Source organism: Oncorhynchus kisutch, linkage group LG5, assembly GCF_002021735.2.
Source record: "Oncorhynchus kisutch isolate 150728-3 linkage group LG5, Okis_V2, whole genome shotgun sequence".
In the NCBI taxonomy this organism is placed as follows: domain Eukaryota; kingdom Metazoa; phylum Chordata; class Actinopteri; order Salmoniformes; family Salmonidae; genus Oncorhynchus; species Oncorhynchus kisutch.
In genome coordinates, this window is record NC_034178.2 from 63938572 (window position 1) to 63964072 (window position 25501).

Here is a 25501-nt window from a genome sequence, read left to right on the forward strand (position 1 = left end):
AGACTCCCCCTTTGGTTTCTACTGTGTTATTGACTTGTTAATTGTTTACTCCATGTGTAACTCTTTGTTGTCTGCTCACACTGCTATGCTTTATCTTGGCCAGGTCGCAGTTGCAAATGAGAACTTGTTCTCAACTAGCCTACCTGGTTAAATAAAGGTGATTTTTATTTTTTATTTTTTTATTTTACAAAAATATTACCCGGCACTGCCCGAGTGTGGCCCTCAAATCTCAACCAGATACCCTTCATTGCCATGCAGTGTTACAAAGGTCTATATCGGTTCCTTCGTAGGTGTTCAGTCTTCTGTATGTCGCAGACCGCTATGTTTTCAATGTGAGGAAGCGAGAGCGCCATCGGTCAACTTCACAAACTGAGGCTGGATTTACACTCTACTATGCACGCTCCATACAGGCTCCGCAAACTCTTTGCGACTTCACCCGCACTGAGATTTTCGCTGTGCATGGCAGAGCGTGTAACTTCACACAATTGTCAGTGATGAATTGCTCAGCAGAAAGCTTGATTGTGGCGTTTACTCAGCCTTACAGGGCAACTCCCTAGCCTCACCCGTCGACTGGTTTTTCAGGCTAAGGATATATTTCACCGTTCACGTCACTGTGTATACAGTATATGTATATAATCAATTATTTCAAATAAAACACGGCAGTGTTACATACTGTGTAAAGAAATGTCAACTATTTCTTCAACAGGTTTTTGGGAACGGATAGTGCATGAAATATCAACATGGCCATTTTTCTAAATACATCATCAGTATTTTATTATGAAAATGCATTACATCTCTTCTGCTTTTTTCTCTTTTGGATGGGGGAGTCCACATAGTCACCACTATGTTGTGTACAAAATAAAACGAGTTAAACGTCACCCCCACCCCCAAAAAATGCAGTGTCCAGTTTCTCTGGGAGTCGAAAGTGAAGAGTAAAAACAAAGACTTTGTCAACAGACCTAATCATCCCAATCTGACCATCTGTCAGTCCCAGAAAATAAATATCATGCGGCAAATTTAGTGTACTAGATTTCTCTTTACAGTTTAACACATTTGATACAAGTACACATGATCATACATTGTCATTTTTGTTTCATTTTGGGGGTTATTTCTTTATTTAAGGTGCTGGTAATTTTGGGTGACATTTCTCAGGAAGTCTTCTGTCAAACATTCATTCAAACAGTGAGTACCTTACGTCTGTGGATGAGGCAATAAGAAGAAAGGTCAAGTGTCCGGTCAAGCTGGCCAGTCCCTCTTTCCGAAGCCCCAGTGTGGTTCCTGGGGCCCCAAAGACATTTACTCCCAACCAAATTAGAATGTCCAGTCTGAACGATTTCCATCTTCCTGGCACTAGGGTACTACAACTCCCAGCGTGCATCAGCAATGTCATTTAACGTTGATTGAAAGTCCCAATGCTGTGGTCATGGCACATGACTCATTTTGCGTTGTGATTTTCATATTTTTGTTTAGTATTCAGTTGGTAAGGACCCTAATAAAATGGGGGTACAGCATTCTGTGGAAAGTGAGACTTCTTGAAGCAGCAACAAATGAGAACACAAGCAGCTTTTTTTTATACCGTTCAAACCATCCTCCTGTTTTCTTAGGTGGCATATGGAATGCAAGGAATGGTCAGAAGGAGAGAAAAATATTCTCAATACATTTTGATAAAACTAATCCGACAGGATTCAAAAGAGACGACAAACCCAACAACGGAGTAAAAATAATATATATATATATATTCTTCTTACTTCTCACTGTCACTGCATTCCAGCACAAAAAGGTGTTAACGATTACTAGGATGCATTTCTGGCAAAAGTTTGATTCCAAATTACAGATGGCGAGTTGAATCAACCGATTTGTGGGAAACATAACTGGATTTAACTGTAAATAACTTAAAACGAAAACAACTGCAGCACCATGAATTACAAGATCTGTTTGACTCAAGTACAATATAGCAAATCTACTGTGAAGTAGTAATATAGCAAATCTACTGTGAAGTAGTAATATAGCAAATCTACTGTGAAGTAGTAATATAGCAAATCAAAACAGTCAAGTGGTGAAGGAAAACAAAGAGCAGTGAAAAACAGATCAAGAGTTTTCAGAAAAACATTTTACACAAAAAGTTGGAAATCATATGGAATGATTTTTAGGGAGCTCATAGCTGTCACCCTCTCTGCATCTTTATAACGGATGATACACACATACGCTCTTGCTGGTATCGTTTACCCTTTCCAAACTAAACACATGTATACTGCAGGACTGACCCTGCTGCTGGCCAAATAACAAAAAGTTATCTCAACAAAATCTCAGCATTATCAAACCAGGTACCAAAACAACAGGTACATTTCTTCAAAAACATAAACACTTTGTACAGATACTCATGGTTGAGTTTCACCATCTACTTAGCCTGTTTTACACAGTCTGTTCATGTCATGGTCATTTCAAATTACAAATTATTTCTCTTTTTTGTTGAACATTTATTTTCTTCCTGTTTTTCCATTGATTCCTTGAGGATGTTGAAGTTCCTCCATTAGCTTGACGCAGAACACAGTAAATTGTTTTCCGCAGAACACAGTAAATTGTTTTCCGCAGAACACAGTAAATTGTTTTCCGAAAAAAGAAAGACAGAAAATAAGGAGAAATACAAGAAGCAGAGTCGTGGCTCCTCGGAGGTCTGTACATATCCCCAAGCCTAGTTTCTCCAGAGGGTTTAGGAGAGGAGGTACACCATTTCACTCACTCAAAAACACACACACAACATCCTAAACGCTTCCTGACTGTGTCCTTACTCCTGGCCCCTGTATGGGGGGGTGCTGGAACGGACTGAGTGGTGCCCCGCGTTGCGGGTAGTGTTGGCCGGCGGTGGCCGCCAGAAGCCTGGAGCCGGCCTGCAGCACCGTCTGCCCGGGGCTGCCTGGTTTCAGGCTCCGGGACGCCAGCTGCTGGCTCAGTCTGGAGGTGTGGTTCCCCGCCACACTGGCGCCCAAGTCTGTTTTAGGGTTGCCGTGAGCCCTGGAGCCAGGGGTAGGAGACCCTGACAACCCGCTGTTCAAGAGGCTGGCTTTTAGCTGGCTCCCGGCGCTGTACGTGTGGGACCCGTCCATACTGCTGCTGCCGCTCGACTGGTGCAGAGCGCCTCCTGGTGGTCTGGAAGCCTCACATAGGGCTGAGTCTGCAGAGGAGGTTGTCTGGTTGGGGAAGGAGGGCGAGGAGTTGAGTGGCTGTTGTGGATGATGCTGCGAGTGGTCTTGAGACAGGCGAGGGTAGAAGCCCTGAACTGAGGGAAGGGGGGCCGAGGGGCTGTAGGAGCCATGGAATGGAGAGGACACGCTCTGCTGAAGGAAGGCCGGACTGTCCACTGTCTGCTGGTGGCTCTCCGATAAGGGGGGCTGCACCTTAGAATGACAACACACACAAATGACTTATAATGAACCTTACACCCAGTACACACCTCAAACAAATTACCCCCTCCACACAAAAAACAGGTGTAATCAAAACAGTTACAAAACTTATTTTCTTTTTATTCTAGCGTTTCTATTGGACAGATTCAGGTAGGTCTCTCTCGGTTTGAAACGCTAGTTTTCGTTGCAAAACATTTCATTTGAAGCCGTCTTAAGAAATGATTACACCGCTGGCCAGACAAAACAAAACACTAACTTCTCACAAATGATGTAGTACAATACCTGGTAAGTGTAGACAGACGGGCTATATGTCTGTGAGCTCTTCATGGGAGAGGCCAGGGGAACTGTCTGGATCTCATACCGGTCTGCATCTGGGATAACACACAACAGGACACAAGCTTAACAGGAGAACAGATGGTACATGCATGCACATTCCCTGAAATCTCTGAACCTTAATTCAGCAACCGTCTTGTGTTTCAAACTAGGCTAGATATCTACATTTCAGACAAGACAAACCTGGCCTTCAGCCTAAATACACCTAGACGTATATATTTCAAACAATAACGTGGACAGGAGGACATCTGGTCTGAATTTTCTACTACACCACATTCATGTGAAAACGAGAAAAACTGGTAGTGAAAACGAGTACAGTACCAGGGTCCTTGTCAGCAGCCGAGCCACCCGTCCTCTTCAGCACACGGTCCATCTTGAGGGAGCCCCTTAGTACCCGCTCTAAGACTCCCTGGCCCTCCCTCAGCCGCTCTACTGTTGTGGGCACCATCCTGGATCAAAGCACAACACCAACACAGTCATGTACAGTACGTTCAATCAGGGGTTTATGTTTAGATGAGCTGGCTATGTCTGGAGACACCACACAGGGCTCAGGTTGCTAATGGTCCCACCTTACCAAGCAAATAGTCTCAAACACCAGTCAACCCCACAACATAAAAAAGGTGCGACACAAAGGTGGATATGTCTGAAAACAGTGACAGGAAACAAAGTACTGTGAGAGAATGTGGTGTGGCAGCGATATCTAGTCTTACCAGTGGCTGATGCCCTCCTGATCTCTGGGCTGCTGTTGCTGTGGTGGTCCCGGGGCGGTGTGGTGGTGGTTATCTGGGGGGCTCACCTCCTCCATCTGGGGGGGGGAGGAGAAGGAGCTGTGGGGGGAGGACGAGGGCTGCAAGTGGAGGGAATGGGGGCCTCTGGGGGACTCGGCGCTGGCACAGATGGAGCCGAGGCGGGTGGGGGTACCCAGGGAGCTGCCCCCGTGCTCGGGGTCCCTGCTGCTTCCCTGTTTCCTCTTACGGTACTCCAGCAGAGACACCTGAGGAGTCGAGGAAAAATAACCACTCCTAGTCAGCCATATGTACAGGCTTAGTGCCATGAGGTTACACACGCCATGGTGTCACACAATACCACTGGTTGCATTGCGACACCCATTATCACCAGAGCGGTATGGACAGACAACGTCATGCATCATATCAACTATTAAGACGACTACCTTGAATGTACGTTCGCTTACATGTTACCAACTGATTGTCCAAAAGACCAAACATCCTAAATGTTCCCAAATCCTAAAGGGCTCTCTACAGTTATGTTGCAGTCTACTCAAATAGAGCTACCGAGCTCCGTATGAGTGGCGTTCCAAAAATTCAAGAGCACAAAAGTATGTAGAACTACATAATGTAGAGAGCAACGCAAACTAATCTCTGTCGGATCCATTGCGAAGACTGTGTAGATCCTTTTGACCCGGAAAGAGCAACCAGCACTGGTCAACGATTTAATACTTCTACCATCCTGGAAGTTCTATTTTGTTCTATGATTGGTCAACCTCATCCTCTGTTGGAGTGGTTATCTGAAGTTGATAGGCGTAAAAAAAAAAAAAAATACCTTGGGAGGGATGACCATTGGAACGAGTCATATGACAGAAGACAGAAACAATCCAATTCAGCACTCTGTCCTTACAGTGTTGGGACCAACCACCTGCTGAATGGTAACCAAAATACATTTTTGTACCAGATTATTGGTATCAGTGCCATTACCAGAATCGGGAAGTAATCATGTTCACGCACCGACCTTCCGTTTGCTTTTGAAGCCTTTCTGTGCTTTACGGATAGTTAGTAACGGTCAAAATCTATCATCAGCACAGGCAACTGGTCGTTGTCATCATCAAACGAAACATCACACAAAGCAACTACTGTGAGGTCAGACACAAAAACAAGGAACACAATGTAAACAGAACCACAGAGCACCCACTACAGTACACATACCCACACCCACTACAGTACACCTACCCACACTCAGAGACAATGAGAGAGAGAACAGTCCGGTACATTCAATCACACTCAGAGACAATGAGAGAGAACAGTCTGGCGGAATGTTGTCATGGCAAAGGCAGGAGACTTAAGGAGGGTCCAGGGGGATGGGGGGTGAGAGATATGGAGCAGGCTGGCTGACTAGACGGTCCGATATCAGGGCTATCGGGGTGCGGTGAGCTGAACCAAAAGAGGGTGGAGAGAAGGGTAGGGGGAGGCACTCAGGGGGCCCCACCTAGACCCATAGGGTTGCCATCAGGGCCTTAGGACTTGAAGAATGGCCACGCACTAGGATCTTGGGATCTGAGGACTACTGTATTTGTTAGGGCCTTTTGATTCCAATTGGGCCCTTAGAACAGTTTCAGGCTCCAAAGGCTTATTTTATGGGCCTTCTGATTGTCCTTGGACCCTTGGGGGTGCCTCTTGAAGGGCAGCTAGTATGGCTCTTAGATGGGAATTGGCCATACTGCTGGTATGATCTGACTTGGGTGTGGGTCAAGGCTGGTGAAAGAGGATGCAGGCACAGGAGGACAGAACTATGGATGAGGTGGACCATAGACAAATGGCCAGTGAAGCCAGCAAGGCCCGGCCCAAACTCGCCAGGCTGAAGATGATATCATGAACCATCAGCCTCGTTGTATGGCACTCCGAGCTGATGGGGTGACCATGTTTCAGATAGAGATGTTTAGATAAACGGATGTTTAGATATAGAGATGTTTAGATAAATTGATGATACTCATGGTACGTTTTTGGAGAAGGGGAGGGGTTTGGCGGACGGGGGTGGGGTTTGTATGCAAATGCAAAACAATATTTACATGCACACTTCTAAATGGTCGTATGGAAATATTCACCATATTTTGTACTGTCTTGTATTCACGTCTTACTGCTATAGCCTGGTAATCTGGCTGTCCTGTCAGCAGACTAACGGTTTGCAGGATGGCCCTCTGCCTTGGAAAAAACAGTGGAAGAAAGACTTGGCAAAGGTTTCAGGAGGAGCATAGGGGGAGTGACAGGGTGGACAACACAACCTGTTGGGCTAGTTGCAGTAGGAGACAGGGTGAACAACACAACCTGTTGGGCTAGTTGCAGTAGGAGACAGGGTGGACAACACAACCTGTTGGGCTAGCTGCAGTAGGAGACAGTACATAAAGAGAAATGTGGTCCCGTAGTATTCCTTTCTGAAGACAGGTGAAAGTCCATGCAGCCAACTGACAGACAATAGAAAAGATCAATGTAACAATATATTTTTTTATTTTTTTAAACGATGTAGCCTTTTTGGAAAATAATTACCCCAGGTCTATTTTGATTTAATTATATCTTGATGTGGAGTCACTGAGACCAATCTATTTGACACATAGTGAATAGAAAACACAAAGAAAGTAAAAACCACACAATGACTGAGTATCCTTTAAATTTTCATACCGCATTCTCAATACCACTCAAATTCAGACTTTATACCAATAAGCAAGTAGGCACTACTTCCACACTTTCACTACAGACATGACCTACCTATCGTACCCCCATTTGGGAATGTAATTCGAACAGAAATATCTTCATTAACAGTTTCATTTCTGAGGGTGAAAAAAACTAAAGCAGGAAGAAGCTGAGCGAGTTGGAGGACTTGCCTTCTTCTTCTGTGGTGGGTTGCTGGTGTGGTGGGGTGGCGTGCCGCCATCCGGGTAGCTGCCGCCAAAGTGCGGCTCGCCGTAGGGCGACAGCGAGTCAGACCCCGCCTCCGCCAGGATCCCCTGGCCACTCACGGTGCTGTAGAAGGACTCAGCCGGGGAATAGCTGCCCTCTGATTGGCTGATGCGCCTGTCGGTGGGGGCAGCAGGGGCGAGGTTTCCCAGGTTGGCGTTGAGTGGAGAGCAGGTGTAGATGAGGTTGAACTCCGTCCTGAAGCTCTGCTCTCTGGCCTGCAGGGCCGACTCGGAGGGGGTACCCGGTGTCAAGGGGGTGAGCGGCCCCTGTGTGTCGGGAGGAGGCCCCGTTGCCAAGAGGAGAGTGAAGTCATCCGACATGGCAGGCACGGGGCTCTCCAGGCCCGAGGACAGAGAGAGGTCTGGAAACTGCAGGGCGCAGCACTGGGCGTCAAAGTCGGGCCGCAGGCACGGCTATAGGTGGAGCAGAGGAGAACAGAGTTACAAGATGAACACTGACACAAAACTGCCCTCACCGGCCCGTGTTCCCTGTCCCGGGAGACTAAAATGAAAGTCATCTAGCCCTGGCTTCAGTGCTCTGACAGCTGCTCTGGGTCTGTGGGGTACCTACCTCTGGAGAGATGGACTCCGGCCTGTGCACAGGAGAGGCCTCTGGAGACGATATGTTCTGGATGGGTAGGAAAGAGGGAGAGAGACACATTAAATACCACTACAAACAGATAGGTAGCACAGTGAAAACAGCCATGTATATGCACTGTAGTTCAATGCTGAATTTTCCTGTTCGGGTGGCCCATCATTTTGTAGGTGTGTGTGTGTATTTCAGTATGTCATATTTGTGTCTGTGTGTGTTCTAGGGGCGTTCTCCGTGTCCCCAGTACCTCAAACTGCAGCGGCGTGTTGCAGCGGCTGGTGGGCAGCGAGGGCAGCGGTGAATAGCCATTGGACAGCCGGTGCTCCTCGTCGCCGTAACGACCCAGCAGCGCGGGGGCAGCGTAGGAGGCGGGGCTGAGTAAGGGGTGGTCTGAGGGCAACGGGGGCGTGATGGGTGATAGGGGCCGCAGTAGCAGACTGTGTTCTTCTGATCCGGGAAGTGGTGGAGCCGCCTCCGCCTCTGGGCCGTAAATGGACCGCCGCTTCTTGGGGGGTGCCGCCAGTTCTTTTTAGCGGCGAGCGGAAAGAAAGCAACAGCCTCAGAATATCAGCGGTGACAGGTGCCAGTTTATGCCGATTTTTATTTATTTATTTTATTTCACCTTTATTTAACCAGGTAGGCAAGTTGAGAACAAGTTCTCATTTACAATTGCGACCTGGCCAAGATAAAGCAAAGCAGTTCGACACATACAACGACACAGAGTTACACATGGAATAAACCAACATACAGTCAATAATACAGTAGAAAAATAAGTCCATATACAATGTGAGCAAATGAGGTGAGATAAGGGAGGTAAAGGCAAAAAAGAGGCCATGGTGGCAATGTAAATACAATATAGCAAGAAAAACACTGGAATGGTAGATTTGCAGTGGAAGAATGTGCAAGGTAGAGATAGAAATAATGGGGTGCAAAGGAGCAAAATAAATAAATACAGTAGGGGGAGAGGTAGTTGTTTGGGCTAAATTATAGATGGGCTATGTACAGGTGCAGTAATCTGTGAGCTGCTCTGACAGCTGGTGCTTAAAGCTAGTGAGGGAGATAAGTGTTTCCAGTTTCAGAGATTTTTGTAGTTCGATCCAGTCATTGGCAGCAGAGAACTGGAAGGAGAGGCGGCCAAAGAAATAATTGGTTTTGGGGGTGACCAAAGAGATATACCTGCTGGAGCGCGTGCTACAGGTGGGTGCAGCTATGGTGACCAGCGAGCTAAGGGGGGACTTTACCTAGCAGGGTCTTGTAGATGACCTGGAGCCAGTGGGTTTGGCGACGAGTATGAAGTGAGGGCCAGCCAACGAGAGCGTACAGGTCGCAGTGGTGGGTAGTATATGGGGCTTTAGTGACAAAATGGATGGCACCGTGATAAACTTCATCCAATTTATTGAGTAGGGTATTGGAGGCTATTTTGTAGATGACATCGCCGAAGTCGAGAATCGGTAGGATGGTCAGTTTTACAAGGGTATGTTTGGCAGCATGAGTGAAGGATGCTTTGTTGCGAAATAGGAAGCCAATTCTAGATTTAACTTTGGATTGGAGATGTTCGATGTGAGTCTGGAAGGAGAGTTTACAGTCTAACCAGACAGACACATAGAATATGTGGACAACTGCAAATACCTAAGTCAGAGCCGTCCAGAGTAGTGATGTTGGACAGGCGGGCAGGTGCAGGTAGCGATCGGTTGAAGAGCATTTAGTTTTACTTGTATTTAAGAGCAGTTGGAGGCCACAGAAGGAGAGTTGTATGGCAGTGAAGCTCGTCTGGAGGGTTGTTAACACAGTGTCCAAAGAAGGGCCAGATGTATACAGAATGGTGTCGTCTGCGTAGAGGTGGATCAGAGAATCACCAGCAGCAAGAGCGACATCATTTATGTATACAGAGAAAAGAGGCGGCCCAAGAATTGAACCCTGTGGCACCCCCATAGAGACTGCCAGAGGCCTGGACAACAGGCCCTCAGATTTGACACACTGAACTCTATCAGAGAAGTAGTTGGTGAACCAGGCGAGGCAGTCATTTGTGAAACCAAGGCTATCGAGTCTGCCGATGAGGATGTGGTGACAGAGTCGCAAGCCTTGGCCAGATCAATGAATACGGCTGCACAGTATTGTTTCTTATCGATGGCGGTTAAGATATCGTTTAGGACCTTGAGCGTGGCTGAGGTGCACCCATGACCAGCTCGGAAACCAGATTGCATAGCGGAGAAGGTATGGTGGGATTCAAAATGGTCGGTACTCTGTTTGTTGACTTGGCTTTTGAAGACCTTAGAAAAGGCAGGGTAGGTTAGATATAGGTCTGTTGCAGTTTGGGTCAAGAGTGTCCCCCCCTTTGAAGAGGGGGATGACCACAGCTGCTTTCCAATCTTTGGGAATCTCAGACAACACGAAAGAGAGGTTGAACAGACGATGATTAAAAGGATCTTCATTTGGTGTTAAGTAAATTAAAAATTAAATGACGTGCATGGTTGACTAATTAGGGCAAAGTAGGTCAAACAATTGGTTATTAATCTATGTTGAATCAACATTTATTTTGAGATCAATTTGAAATAACCTCCAACTGCAAGAACACTACACCAGACGTGGCTTCAAAACTATTAAAAATCCTTTCAAATATTGTATCTGTGCTTAATTGAGTTTGGATGTTGCAGTGGAACAAATAGAAAAGTTCCAAAAGTGCAAAACCAGCCTAAAACGAATTCTCAACGTATTTGAAATCAGATCTGTACTAGATTACAAACACTACGAGACTTGTTAGTAGACAGTGAACAGACTAAAAAGCAGTAGATACCTGCTTTAAAAGGGTTGGGGGTGGAGCTGCTGCTGTTACTTTGGTGAGAGGAGGTGGACTCGGTGCCGTCCTCCAGGCCTCCCGAGCACGGCCCACTCTCGCACTGGGCCTGTTGGATCCATCTCTGAACACAGATACAAATAGATATCAGCCTGAGACAATATACTGAAACGCTTTCACATGTATGAAGGGAAGTGAACAACTGCACACTTTAGGGGAAAGCAGACCAACAGCCTCTCGAGCACCTGCTGCACATTACACTACATTTTCCCCATCTACCCTATTCTCCATTGAACCCATAACTGACTTTATGACAACTCCCACAACTCTGTCCCTCTCCACCGGTACCTTCTTGAAGGAGCCATAGGCTGCGTCCACGCTGACGGGCCGGCGCCGGCGCTCGGGGTTGAAGGGCGAGCCAAAGCGCACGTAGTGCTTGGGCGCTGTGCAGATGAGCGGCGAGGCCGTCAGGCCCGGCAGCATGTTGAGGGTGGTGGCCAGCACCGTGGGGTCGGTGGTGATGCGCAGCTGCCGCTCCACCGTGGGCACCTCCTGCTGGGCTGCCTTGTCCAGCACCTTGTCGTTCAGCCACTCTGTCACCAGATACTGGAGGGTGGGGGGAGACTTTTTAGGGACAAATTGTCAAGTTTGTGTGTGATATTTTTATTGTGTTGATATTAGCCTATAATTCTGTAATTCAGCAAGGAAAAAGAGGTTCTTAACCTCAAAAGAATTCTCCTGGTTTAATAAAGAGTCAATTAATAATAATGATTAAATCCCCAAAAAGGTGGTTGGAAGCCAGGCCCATCCCTCTCACCTTCTTGGTCTTGGGCAGGTTGCCCTTGTTCAGAGCACTCAGGCCTTCTCCGTCTAAGACCTGCCCGACTCCCAGTGCCCCGTCCACCAGGCCCAGCTCTGAACCAGGGGCCCCCAGGGGGCTCTCCTGCATCTCAGCCGCCACCCCCTGCTCCAGGGCCGCCTGCTGCTGGGCCAGGGCCTGCCGCTGGCGCCGGGCGCGCTGTGACGAGCTGGAGCGGTAGCGCGAGATACGGCTCTTAGGCCGGGGCTTGGAGGAGCGGGCCGGGGGAGGCTTGGGGGGAGCAAGGGGGGCCGGGAGGGGAGCGGCGGACGTCTGGGTCTTGTCTGCGTCGGCTGCTGAGGATGGTTCCTGGAGACCGAGAGGGAGATTCTGTTTAGGGATAAATTAAATTGGAAAATTGGACACCAAGTTCAAAAAGAGAATGTGGCGCTAAGGGGGAGGGAAGTCCGACTCACAGTCGCGTAAGTTGCACGACGGGTGCTTATCCCCACCCCTGCTTGGTGGGGTGTGGGGTTACTCCCTGTGGTGTTCCCTCTGCTCCACTCCTCGCAATCCAGGCCCTCCTGTTTGGGCTCATCTATGCCCCCTGTGGTAGACGTCCTCTTCTACAGAGAGAGAGAGGGTGGATTACGAACTGAAGACTAATACTATGATTCCATATCATGACAGTGGGTTGGTCAGTGTGACAGGAAATGATGTCAAAGCTGTGATGTCGGCAGCATATACCTGTCTACTGGAGATGAGGACTCCGTTCTGGTCCAGCTCGCCCTCCTCTCCTTCCTCCTGCTTGAGGAGGCCCTCCTGTAACACACATACACATTGTGAATGATAAATGTGGGACATTTTCACTGCACAGTGGATACACCCCCATGTGTCTTAGTAGGACAGCACCACATTCCATTACAAACTGCCACACCTCATCATTAACTGCCTGTATACACACACCTTTGCACTAAGATTCACACACACCTCAACATCACTGTTGCCCAGGCTGCCGTTGCCCTGCAGCGTCTCCCGGACCTCACCACTCTCCTCGGGCGGCTGGTTACTGTCGTCCGACATCCCACCCAGTCCTGAGCCGCCGCCTGACCCTTCTATCTCTCTCCGCCGGGCCTTCCTCCGCCGCGTCTCTGCCCCCGTGTGCCCTGTGAGCTGGGAGGGTGGGAGCAGCGAACCCGTGCCGGGGCAGCCTAGGGTCTCGCGCGGGTTCAGGTTATGCTTCTGCACAGGGCAGTTCTGCTGGTTGTTCTTGTGGCAGGCACAGTCCACCTTATAGTTACTGCAATAATGATAAAACATAGGATTTTGATCACACTTTTCTGAACCCCAAAGATGCTGGACACTTTGGAGTCAAGAGACTTGTGACAACTGCTGATGTAAAAAGGCCTTTATAGATATAATTGACACTGACCAGCTATTGAAATCATAGTCAAAGCCGATGGTGACCTCTGCGTCTCTGGGGATCTGCGTGACAGCGTAGACACAGAGGTGGATCATGCCCTCGGCGATCATATGCCGAACCTGGAGAGGAGACAGAGGCGTGTCTTCTATCTAGGAGATATAATCATAACTATCCATTTCCCTCTAGAAGGGTGCGTCTCAATAGTCCTGAGTGGCCTGCTCTCCTAATCTCCCTTCCTTCCTTCATCTACACTGATGTTAGAGATCTGGATAGGTGAGAGCTACATCTGCATTGCTTGCCGTTTGTGGTTTTAGGCTGAGATTCTATATATCACTTTGTGACTCGGCTGATGTAAAAAGGGCTTTATAAATACATTTGATTGATTGACTGACCTAAATTCACCTGAGATGAGTGAATTGAACTAACGATTGGAGATGAGGAAAGGAAGAGACGATTGAGATGAACCCAATGCCTTTCTTGAAGAAAACAAACAAACAAAACCAAGATGGCTGACCTCTGCGTTGGGCGTGCAGGACCTCCGGATGAAGCGTGCATCATTCCCAAATGTCCGCGCGTCCACGCACATCTCCACCTCGTTGAATTTGGAGTAGAACAGCACAAAGGGGTAGGGCCTAAAAAAAAAAAGTCAAAACAATGTCAAAATGTGCATTTTTGCATAATATTTTACAGTGCTAATGTTTATCCTGAATACAGCATACATTTCCTCCATAAAACATTTTTAAAGCACTGGTGCAGTTTACAGCGTATGAATATTTAGCTTTATTTCAGAAAATGCATACTTTTTGAAGAAGTGTCCGTTGACCTCAAACTGCTGTTTCAGCATGACCTTGCCCCGGTACTCGATGATCAGGGTGTCTGGCTCTAGATCCCTTGCCGCCCGCAGGACCTTCCTGTGGTTCTGCACACGCGTCACCCGCCCCAGCTGTAACTGCATCTGAGAGCCCAGCACTGTATTGTTGCACGCCAGCTCTGTCCGGTTAATTGTGTCCATGGCATTGGCCGAGGCGTTGACCTGGGCCGGTGAGGTAGTCTCACTCGCCACGCCCTCGGCGTGGAGCAGCATCTGGACATCGGCGCTGTACTGGTTGGCTGTAGCCTCCTCGTACTGGTCCGTCCACTGGCGGATGCGGCTCTCCCAGCCCTCCGCTGTAGTCTCGTCCACCGCGCTGGCCTCCGTCGTGGAGTTCTGGGGGAGGGTAGGAGGAGAGTGTTTACTTCAGAGCAGTGTCGTGTTAAAAATAAATATACTTTTCTTTTTTTAAATTCACCTTCATTCTAAGACCTTTTTCAAAAATGACCATTTCAGTTCTACAACGTGTTTCTACTTGCTTTGGATCCATACCATGTCAAAGTGTTTAGAGACCCATGTGTTATCATGGGTGGGTGTCTGGGTAATGCACTGTGTTCTAGATCACCTGCACGGTGTCATAATAAGGTGATTGGCGTGTGTTATGCTCAATGGAACATAGGTCACTCAATAGATTCCTGGTGCAACACAAAGTGGCACTGATGACAACATTTAGTCTCCCCCCCCCCCCCCCCATACTGTGCCTTGCAAAAGTAATCATGCCCCTTGGCGTTTTCCTATTTTGTTGCATTACAACCTGTAATTTAAATGGGGTTTTATTTGGATTTCATGTAATTGGGACACACAAAAGTCCAAATTGGTGAAGTGAAATGAAAATAACTTTAAAAAATAAATACTATGGAAAAGTAGTGCGTACATATGTATTCACCCCCTTTGCTATAAAGCCCCTAAATAAGATCTGGTGCAACCAATTACCTTCAGAAGTCACATAATTAGTCCACCTGTGTTCAATCGAAGTGTCACATGATCTCAGAATATAAACTCAGCAAAACAAGAAACGTCTCTTTTTCAGGACCCTGTCTTTGAAAGATAATTCGTAAAAATACAAATAACTTCACAGATCTTCATTGTAAAGGGTTTAAATACTGTTTCTCATGCTTGTTCAATGAACCATAAACAATTAATGAACATGCACCTGTGGAACAGTCGGTAAGACACTAACATAGACGGAAGTCAATTAAGGTCGCAGTTATGAAAACTTAGGACACTAACCTGCTGACCAGACCGGACACGTCGCAAAAATAAATGTAGAAATCTATGTTATTCAATTATTTCAATTATTGCACCCACACTGCTCGCGCGCACCAACGTCTGCGTTGCCAAGGGCTAAAATAGAACTCCTTTCTATTTCTGATGCAGATCGCGCTGAAAGTCCTGCCTCTCCCATCTCCTCATTGGTTTATAGGGGCGGCAGGGTAGCCTAGTGGTTAGAGCGTTGGACTAGTAATCGGAAGGTTGCAAGTTCAAACCCCCGAGCTGACAAGGTACAAATCTGTCGTTCTGCCCCTGAACAGGCAGTTAACCCACTGTTCCTAGGCATTCATTGAAAATAAGAATTTGTTCTTAACTGACTTGCCTAGTTGAATAAAGGTAAAATAAAATAAAAATATAGACGCAGGTACCCACGTGCCATCTTCATTGGTTATACCCACGTGGATGATTGAAAGTCGAACTGTTTTGCCGGTAGTCGTGGTAATACTATGAAAGTTTAGATGACGATCACAGTAGAAGTTCAAAGATGAAAATGCCTGGAAGGAGGAGAGATGACTAGAAACGATTTGGTTGGCCGTTTTATGTGCGGATTAATTGTCGGAGTAGAGGACCTTGTGCATTTCAGGTAAAATAACAACCTAAATGTTTATATCCCAGGACAAATTAGCTAGCAACAGCAAGCTAGCTAAATAGGACAAATTAGCTAGCAAGTGCAAGCTAACTAGCCATGCATGTTTAATGCTTTTCGACCTGTCCCCAAATGAATGTCATTGGTTCAGAGTTTGTTTTGATATTTTAACCTGTGTGTCGTGATCACGTTTGGTGTAGGGGGACAAAATAAATGTATGCACGATGGCGCTCTCGCGCAGCCGGTTTGGGTTCTGTGTAAAGAGGCCTTTCTACTGACTCTGAAAAACACCAAAAGAAAGATGCCCAGGGTCCCTGCTCATCTGAGTGAACATGCCCAAGGCATGCTGCAAGGAGGCATGAGGACTGCAGATGTGGCCAGGGCAATAAATTGCAATGTCCGTACTGTGAGACGCCTAAGACAGCGCTACAGGGAGACAGGACGGACAGCTGATCATACTCGCAGCTACAGACCACGTGTAATAACACCTGCACAGGATTGGTACATCTGAACATCACACCTGCGGGACAGGTACAGGATGGCAACAACTGCCCGAGTTACATCAGGAACGAACAGTCCCTCCATCAGTGCTCAAACCGTCCGCAATAGGCTGAGAGAGGCTGGACTAAGGGCTTGTAGGCCTGTTGTAAGGCAGGTCCTCACCAGACATCACCGGCAACAACGTCGCCTATGGGCACAATCCCACCGTCGCTGGACCAGACAGGACTGGCAAAAACTGCTCTTCACTGACGAGTTGCGGTTTTGTCTCACATGGGGTGATGGTCAGATTCGCATTTATCGTCAAAACTCACAGACCGGGCAAGGAGGGCATTAATCAGAGGCACCAGAGAGACCAAAGATAACCCTGAAGGAGCTGCAAAGCTCCACAGCGGAGATTGGAGTATCTGTCCATAGGACCACTTTAAGCTGTATACTCTCCACAGAGCTGGGCTTTACGGAAGAGTGGCCAGAAAAAAGCCATTGCTTAAAGACGAAAATAAGCAAACACGTTTGTGGTTCGCCAAAAGGCATGTGGGAGACTCCCCAAACATATGGAAGAAGGTACTCTGGTCAGATGAGACTAAAATGTAGCTTTTTAGCCATCAAGGAAAACGCTATGACTGCCGCAATCCCAACACCTTTCATCACCCTGAGAATATCATCCCCATGGGAAACTGGTTAGAATTAAAGGAATGATGGATGGGGCTAAATACAGGGAAATTCTTGAGGGAAACCTGTTTCAGTCTTTAAGAGATTTGAGACTGGGACGGAGGTTCACCTTCCAGCAGGACAATGACCCTAAGCATACTGCTAAAGCAACACTCAAGTGGTTTAAGGGGAAACATCTAAATGTATTGGAATGGCCTAGTCAAAGCCCAGACCTCAATCCAATTGAGAATCTCTGGTATGACTTAAAGATTGCTGTACACCAGTGGAACCCATCCAACTTGAAGGAGCTGGAGCAGTTTTGCCTTGAAGAATGGGCAAAAATCCCAGTGGCTAGATGTGCAAAGCTTACAGAGACACATCCCAAGAGACTTGCAGCTGTAATTCCTACAAAAGGTGGCTCTACAAACTATTGGCTTTGGGGGTGTATAGTTATGCATGCGTAAGTTCTGAAAGAAACACAAATAAACATATTTTGCATCTTCAAAGTGGTAGGCATGTTGTGTAAATCAAATTATACAACCCCCCACCCCCCACAAATATATTTTAATTCCAGGTTAAAAGGCAACAAAATAGGAAAAATGCCAAGTGGGGTGAATACTTTCACAAGCCACTGTACACTAACGCTGTGAAGTTCAAATGTGTAGTAGTATACATTCGTATATAACTAAACAGAAGATCGTCAGGAGTGAACGAATCTCTTACCTTCATCCTCATGGACTTTCTAGAACCCTCTCTGAAGGCCTGTAAAGACAGACACTTGTTTACTCAACGTTTAGGCCACATTTCAGAGTCCACTTACAACTTTAAAACAAAGTTTCAGACAGTCTGCATTCAACGTTTAGACATTTCGGGGTTTAATCTAAAATAATGTACCAAAAATAACTATTTCTGCCACTAGAAAAAGACTGCAACTCCTCTCTTGGCCTCTAGAGGTCGAAAATAGGCATACTCAGCTGGGGTGTGCCAAGTAGTTATTTTCCTGATACGATTTTTACTCAGTAATTACCTGTGATCTAAAAAAAATTAAAAATAAAAAACTTCATTTTGACAACATCTGTTTTGGGCATATTAAAACACTTTTTTAAAAACAATTTTTTTCGGTCACAAGTATCATCTGATCTGATCAAACTATCAATCACCTATACGAGTACGGTCAGATCAACCTTCTAAGCAAGTTAAACAGGAAACTTTGCGATCTTGGTCCTCTTACTAGCTGCGAGTTATGCATTTGCACACTCAGACCCTTGTCAAACTTTGCTCGTGTGGCATTTTGTCAACACTTGCTGCTGCTACCACTACATTTGGCGCAAGTGGCAGCTGGCACCTTCCACGAGCTTGACATTTGGCCCACGTGTGTCTGGCACCTTCCACTATCTCGACATTTGGCCCACGTGGCAGCTGACACCTTCCACTATCACTACATTTGGCCCACGTGGCGGCTGACACCTTCCACTATCACTACATTTGGCCCACGTGGCAGCTGGCACCTTCCACTATCTCGACATTTGGCCCACCTGGGTCTGGCACCTTCCACTAGCACTACATTCAGCACACGTGGCAGCTGGCACCTTCCACTAGCACAACATTTAGCACACGTGGCGGCTGACACCTTCCACTAGCACTACATTTGGCCCACGTGGCGGCTGACACCTTCCACTAGCACTACATTTAGCACGTCACTTTTGCCTGGCATGCCTCGCATTTAGCACACAGGTAGGACTCTTTGCAGTGTTAATTGGGCCCTAGCTTCCTAGTACCAACCTTGATCTTCTTGCCCTTGGGCACTCCGCGGGCCTTCTCCGTGCTCTTCTTCCTCTTCTTGGACTTGTTCCGCTTGACGCGGTTGACAGTGAGCGTGATGCTGGTGGGCGTGTGCTGTGTGGCCGTGTAGGACACTGTTGCGGGTGACACCTCCTCGTCGCCGCTCTCCATGGCACTGCTCTCGCCCACTAGAAACAAGAAGAGAGACTTGAGCATGCACAGGTACCTGGGCCCGTCAACAGTGAACACTTAGGTTTCTTGGACTACTATTAAGCCTAGTCAGTACTAAAAAGCTACTTTAATAGAGATTCTCCTTTGATCTTCTTAGTCCAGGCCTATGCTCAATCTGTGCCCAGGAAAACTGGCCCATGGCGTTTACATGAGGTTGAGGCCAAGTGGCAAATTATATGTACAGTTGAAGTTGGAAGTTTACATACACCTTAGCCAAATACATTTAAACTCCATTTCACAATTCCTGACATTAAATTCTGGTATAAATTCCCTGTCTTAGGTCAGTTAGGATCACCAATTTATTTTAAGAATGTGAAATGTCAGAATAATAGTAGAGAGAATGATTTATTTCAGCTTTTATTTCTTTCATCACATTCCCAGTGGGTCAGAAGTTTGCATACACTCAATTAGTATTTGGTAGCATTGCCTTTAAATTATTTAACTTGGGTCAAACATTTCAGGTAGCCTTCCACCAGCTTCCCACAATAAGTTGGGTGAGTTTTGGCCTATTCCTCCTGACAGAGCTGGTCTAAAGGAGTCAGGTTTGTAGGCCTCCTTGCTCACACACGCCTTTTCAGTTCTGCCCACAAATGTTCTATAGGATTGAGGTCAGGGCTATGTGATGGCCACTCCAATACCTTGACTTTGTTGTCCTTAAGCCATTTTGCTTAAGTCATTGTCCATTTGGACGACCCATTTGCGACCAAGCTTTAACTTCCTGACTAATGTCTTGAGATGTTGCTTCAATATATCCACATAATTTCCCTGCCTCATGATGGCATCTATTTTGTTAAGTGCACCAGTCCCTCCTGCAGCAAAGCACCCCCACAACATGATGTTGACACCCCCGTGCTTCACGGTTGGGATGGTGTTCTTCGGCATGCAAGCCTCCCTCTTTTTCCTCCAAACATAACAATGGTCATTACGGCCAAACAGTTATATTTTCTTTCATCAGACCAAAGGACATTCCTCCAAAAAGTACGATCTTTGTCCTCATGTATAGTTGCAAACTGTAGTCTGGCTTTTTTATGGCGGTTGTGGAGCAGTGGCTTCTTCCTTGATGAGCGGCCTTTCAGGTTATGTTGATATAGGACTTGTTTTACTGTGGATATAGAAACTTTTGTACCTGTTTCCTCCAGCATCTTCACGAGGTCCTTTGCTGCTGTTCTGGGATTGATTTGCACTTTTCACCCCAAAGCACAATCATCTCTAGGAGACAGAACGCGTCTCCTTCTTGAGCGGTATGACGGCTGAGTGGTTTCATGGTGTTTATACTTGTTCATCTGTACAAACAATATTACGCGTGGTACCTTCAGGCGTTTTGAAATTGCATCCCACGTGCTTCTACACCTGCATTGCTTGCTGTTTGGGGTTTTAGGCTGGGTTTCTGTACAGCACTTTGAGATATCAGCTGATGTACGAAGGGCTATATAAATAAATTTGATTTGATTTGAACCAGACTTGTGGAGGTCTACATTTTTGTTTCTGAGGTCTTGCCTGATTTCTTTTGATTTTCCCATGATGTCAAGCAAAGAGGCACTGAGTATGAAGGTAGGCCTTGAAATACATCCACAGGTACACCTCCAATTGACTCAAATGATGTCAATTAGCCTATCAGAAGCTTCTAAATCCATTAAATCAGTTTCTGAAATTTTTAAAGCTGTTTAAAGGGACAGTCAACTAACAGGCTGACTACACCACCCGCGTTGCGTGTGCGAGCGTTGTAAAAGAAGTCTGTTATTAAATTATTGCACCCACACTGCTCGTGCGCGCCAACGAGCGTCTGCGTGGCCATGGGCTAAAATAGAAATCAGTTCTATTTCTGACGCAAATCGCGCTGAAAGCCCTGCCTCTCCCATCTCCTCATTGGTTGATAGAAGCAGGTACCCACGTGCCATCTCCTCATTGGTTATACCCACGTGGATGACTGAAAGACGAACGGAGTCAGTGGTGGTAATGCACCTAATTTATGAAAGTTGCCAATCGCAATATAAAGTCAAGAGAAGAAAAGGCCTGGAAGGAAGAGAGATGACTAGAAACGATTCGGTTGACCGTTTTATGTCTGGATTAATTGGTGGAGTAGAGGACCTTGTGCATTTCAGGTAAAATAACTTAATGTTTATATCCCAGGACAAATTAGCTAGCAACAGAAAGCTAGCTAAATAGGACAAATTAGCTAGCAAGTGAAAGCTAACTAGCTAAATTGCCATAAATGTTTAATGCTTTTCGACCTGTCCCCAAATGAATATAATTTGTTCAGAGTTGATATTTTAACCTGCGTGTCGTGATCGCGTTTGGTGTGGGGGGACAAAATAAATGTATGCACGATGGCGCACGCCGGTTTGGGTTCCGTATTAGCGTATGTAAACTTCTGATCCACTGGAATTGTGATACAGAGAATTATAAGTGAAATAATCTGTCTATAAACAATTGTTGGAAAAATGACTTGTGTTATGTACAAAGTAGATGTCCTAACCGACTTGCCAAAATTATAGTTTGTTAACAAGAAATTTGTGGAGTGGTTGAAAAACAAGTTTTAATGTGTAATCTTCCGACTTCAACTGTACGTACTGCCAAAGCATTAATGTTGTGGCTGTATGCGTGTTCCATACTTGGAAGATGGACATTAAGATGCATGTTATGCAGTCTGTGTCAAGTACCCTTCACAATACCTGATACATTTTCTGGTTTCCTGCGTTGGCCATACAGTCCTTTCCTTCTGTCCAGCCCCCTGAAATCACAGAACAATATTACAACCAGGAAATTGCAGATCTGCTATATCAATATATGACTTATACTATGTCTGTGTATTCATGTAAGACAAATAGAAGAGGCGACGCACACAAATATAGCTAACGTATAAAATCATCCGGCACTTCTACACATCAACAGAGTGTATTCAGGAGCACGTTATCTCACCTGCAGCTCTCGCACTTGATGAGGAAGCCATCCTGCGTCAGGCTGCAGTGGCACCAGCTGGCCACAGCCCCGTCTTCCTCCGACGAGCTTTCGCTGTCGGCAGAGTTCTCCTCCTGGCCGCCATTGGTGGCGTTGTCATGGTAGCGGGAGGCGGGGTTGAGCTCCATGCGGGGAATGATGGTTTGGGAGAGCGGGGAGGCGGGTGGGGTGGGGGGAGGGGGCGCGCCATAGTTGTGATCCTGACAACACACAACGGAAGACTGTTGCATCTTCAAACAACAGGTGTTCAGGCACAAAAAAAGGAGGAAGAGGAAACGGAAAATGGAAGACGAATGAAAATGAGGACAAACCAAATGGTACATGACAATACAACCTGTTAGCTGAAAACGCAAGGCGGCGCTGTGTGAACGTGTCAAGCAGCATTACAGAGTTCCAACATTGCGCCGACTTGAGTTTGTTTGGTTTGTCTATGTGAGACTGCCATGTAGTAAGGGATAATCCTTCTCCTCTGACCTAAGATTCCACATGCAGCCGTACTGGCTTTACGTGCTCTCACACTGACTAATTCATTTAGTTTTCTGCAAAAAGTCATCTTACAAAAAGGTACTTGACCGAAATATTGATAACTAAGTATATAACAAAGACTGGCTTATAATTAGAGTGAAGGTTGATATTTAAGTATATAACAAAGACTGGCTTATAATTAGAGTGAAGGTTGATATTTAAGTATATAACAAAGACTGGCTTATAATTAGAGTGAAGGTTGATATTTAAGTATATAACAAAGACTGGCTTATAATTAGAGTGAAGGTTGATATTTAAGTATATAACAAAGACTGGCTTATAATTAGAGTGAAGGTTGATATTTAAGTATATAACAAAGACTGGCTTATAATTAGAGTGAAGGTTGATATTTAAGTATATAACAAAGACTGGCTTATAATTAGAGTGAAGGTTGATATTTAAGTATATAACAAAGACTGGCTTATAATTAGAGTGAAGGTTGATATTTAAGTATAGAACAAAGACTGGCTTATAATTAGAGTGAAGGTTGATATTTAAGTATAGAACAGAGACTATAATTAGAGTGAAGGTTGATATTTAAGTATAGAACAGAGACTATAATTAGAGTGAAGGTTGATATTTAAGTATAGAACAGAGACTATAATTAGAGTGAAGGTTGATATTTAAGTATAGAACAGAGACTATAATTAGAGTGAAGGTTGATATTTAAGTATAGAACAGAGACTATAATTAGAGTGAAGGTTGATATTTAAGTATAGAACAGAGACTATAATTAGAGTGAAGGTTGATATTTAAGTATAGAACAGAGACTATAATTAGAGTGAAGGTAGATATCCAAGTATAGAACAGAGACTATAATTAGAGTGAAGGTAGATATCCAAGTATAGAACAGAGACTATAATTAGAGTGAAGGTAGATATAAGTATAGAAAAGAGACTAATAGTGAGAGGAGGAGAGCCGTGTACTCACAGTATATGGCAGTCCTCGATACCCATGACTGTGTGCACTCCCACAGTTGTGGTTGGGGTAGTTTTTCTCGTTCACGGCAGGACTTGCTTCCACTGACTCAGGGCTGAGAGAGAGAGCGAGAGCAGGAGAAAAGTAGAAGTTAAAGATAGAAAGACAACCAGATAATGAGACAAGTTAGAAGAAACATTTTTATCTAGAAAGACTAAATGTTTAGTCTAACTATGGTGAAAGCCATTTCTTCAACCACTTATACAGCAGCTAAGCTTGTAAACAACCAGCGGGTGAAATCTCCCAGGCCTGTTCTGTACACTAGATGGCACCACAGCCCAAAACATCCCCCAAGAGCCAAGGAAAGCCTGGGAGAATGATGACCATTCAGGAAATGGAATGTCGGACGCCATGATTCCTGGCGTGTTATGCACCTCCCCCATTGCCCTTTAGCAGAGGTCTCGGTGGGAGAGGAAAACAACCTTGTCTTTCACCTAACAACTACAGTCCTGGTGCACGAAGCCCTGCCGAATTATCATCTCAAATGTCATAACGCTCCATCTCAAACAAGAAAATATTACATCCCAGCAGGAGATTTGTAAATGTCTTGTCTGCTTTCTGTTTATGATTGTTTCCATGTGAAGTGAAATCCCCCCCGAGTCAGGTTGGGGGGGAGAAGGAGGAGAAGACATGTATGGAGAGGGGGAAGGAGGCATGATCCAGCTACATTCCATAGTCTCACCTACAGCAATGCTGGGTTCAGGTCCATTTCATCTGTCTCATCTACAGCAGTGCAGGGCTCAGGTTCATTTCATCTGTCTCACCTACAGCAGTGCAGGGCTCAGGTTCATTTCATCTGTCTCACCTACAGCAGTGCTGGGTTCAGGTTCATTTCATCTGTCTCACCTACAGCAGTGCTGGGTTCAGGTTCATTTCATCTGTCTCACCTACAGCAGTGCTGGGTTCAGGTTCATTTCATCTGTCTCACCTACAGCAGTGCTGGGTTCAGGTTCATTTCATCTGTCTCACCTACAGCAGTGCTGGGTTCAGGTCCGTTTCATCTGTCTCACCTACAGCAGTGCTGGGTTCAGGTCCATTTCATCTGTCTGACCTACAGCAGTGCTGGGTTCAGGTCCATTTAATCTGTCTCACCTACAGCAGTGCTGGGTTCAGGTCCATTTCATCTGTCTCACCTACAGCAGTGCTGGGTTCAGGTCCATTTCATCTGTCTCACCTACAGCAGTGCTGGGTTCAGGTCCATTTCATCTGTCTGACCTACAGCAGTGCTGGGTTCAGGTCCATTTCATCTGTCTCACCTACAGTGTAGCAGCAGTGCTGGGTTCAGGTCCGTTTCATCTGTCCCACCTACAGCAGTGCTGGGTTCAGGTCCGTTTCATCTGTCCCACCTACAGTGTAGCAACAGCGCTGGGTTCAGGTCCATTTCCCTGTGGTTTCTGGGGACATTTCTTCACAGTGTTCTGCAGAACAGTGGACTGTTGGGCTCCTATTTCAATACTTGTCTGATTTAGCCTTGGCATCATCACTATTCAGTTACAGTATGTGATGTATGTGGTGGTTGAGTGCATCAGTGCAAGGTTTTTCCACCTTGTTTATTTTTACAATGCAAGAGAAAGGCTTTCACCATAGTTGACAAGTCTATTTCTAGAAGGTGAAGAAGGATGCATGCATTCTCACCCCCACACCTTCCTCCACCCCGCCCGCGGTACTCCCTCCCTCCCTCCACCCCGCCCGCGGTACGTACTCACTCACTCACTCACTCACTCACTCACTCACTCACTCACTCACTCACTCACTCACTCACTCACTCACTCACTCACTCACTCACTCACTCACTCACTCACTCACTCACTCACTCACTCACTCACTCACTCACTCACTCACTCACTCACTCACTCACTCAGTCAGTCAGTCAGTCAGTCAGCCAGCCAGCCAGCCAGCCAGCCAGCCAGCCAGCCAGCCAGCCAGCCAGCCAGCCAGCCAGCCAGCCAGCCAGCCAGCCAGCCAGCCAGCCAGCCAGCCCGGTACTCACTCTGATCCAGCAGCCATATCTGAGTAGGACGTTTCTGGTGTGGTGACTCCCAGCGCGATTACTATGCTCATGACGTCCTGCACAGCGATGAGGGGAACAAGGGGAGGGAGGAGGAGGGGGAAGGGGAGGGGG

The 25501-nt window shown here is 46.3% G+C and overlaps 1 protein-coding gene across 2 annotated transcripts; it reads right to left on the bottom strand.

Annotated features, from left to right (window-relative positions):
- Positions 1-747: 747 nt before the first annotated feature.
- On the bottom strand, positions 748-25499 carry LOC109891399 (histone-lysine N-methyltransferase SETD5). Of its 2 annotated transcripts, none has more exons than XM_031825661.1 (22): positions 25370-25499; positions 23332-23434; positions 21838-22076; positions 21591-21649; positions 18688-18875; positions 17629-17667; positions 13828-14234; positions 13542-13659; positions 13037-13146; positions 12595-12904; positions 12352-12426; positions 12081-12230; positions 11623-11973; positions 11154-11411; positions 10806-10929; positions 8259-8536; positions 7991-8047; positions 7345-7833; positions 4445-4728; positions 4056-4183; positions 3684-3772; positions 748-3395 (listed from the first exon to the last, which is right to left on the bottom strand). In XM_031825661.1, exons 1-22 carry the CDS (start codon positions 25438-25440, stop codon positions 2763-2765), a joined length of 4560 nt encoding a protein of 1519 aa, XP_031681521.1. In that variant the 5' UTR covers positions 25441-25499; the 3' UTR covers positions 748-2762. The 2 variants fall into 2 exon arrangements, with proteins under 2 accessions (XP_031681521.1, XP_020339483.2); XM_020483894.2 differs by having other exon boundaries at positions 21838-22106.
- Between the last annotated feature and the right edge of the window lie 2 nt (positions 25500-25501).

What these genes read in the sequence shown, in the direction of transcription:
- LOC109891399 (XM_020483894.2), bottom strand. Translation starts at nt 25,440, where the DNA reads ATGAGCATAGTAATCGCGCTGGGAGTCACCACACCAGAAACGTCCTAC. An exon ending in GAAAGTCCATGAGGATGAAG is followed by an intron (nt 14,235 to 17,628) that starts GTAAGAGATTCG and finishes ACCCTCCCCCAG; the next exon opens with AACTCCACGACGGAGGCCAG. An exon ending in CAGGAGGGCATCAGCCACTG is followed by an intron (nt 4,184 to 4,444) that starts GTAAGACTAGAT and finishes GCTTTGATCCAG; the next exon opens with GATGGTGCCCACAACAGTAG.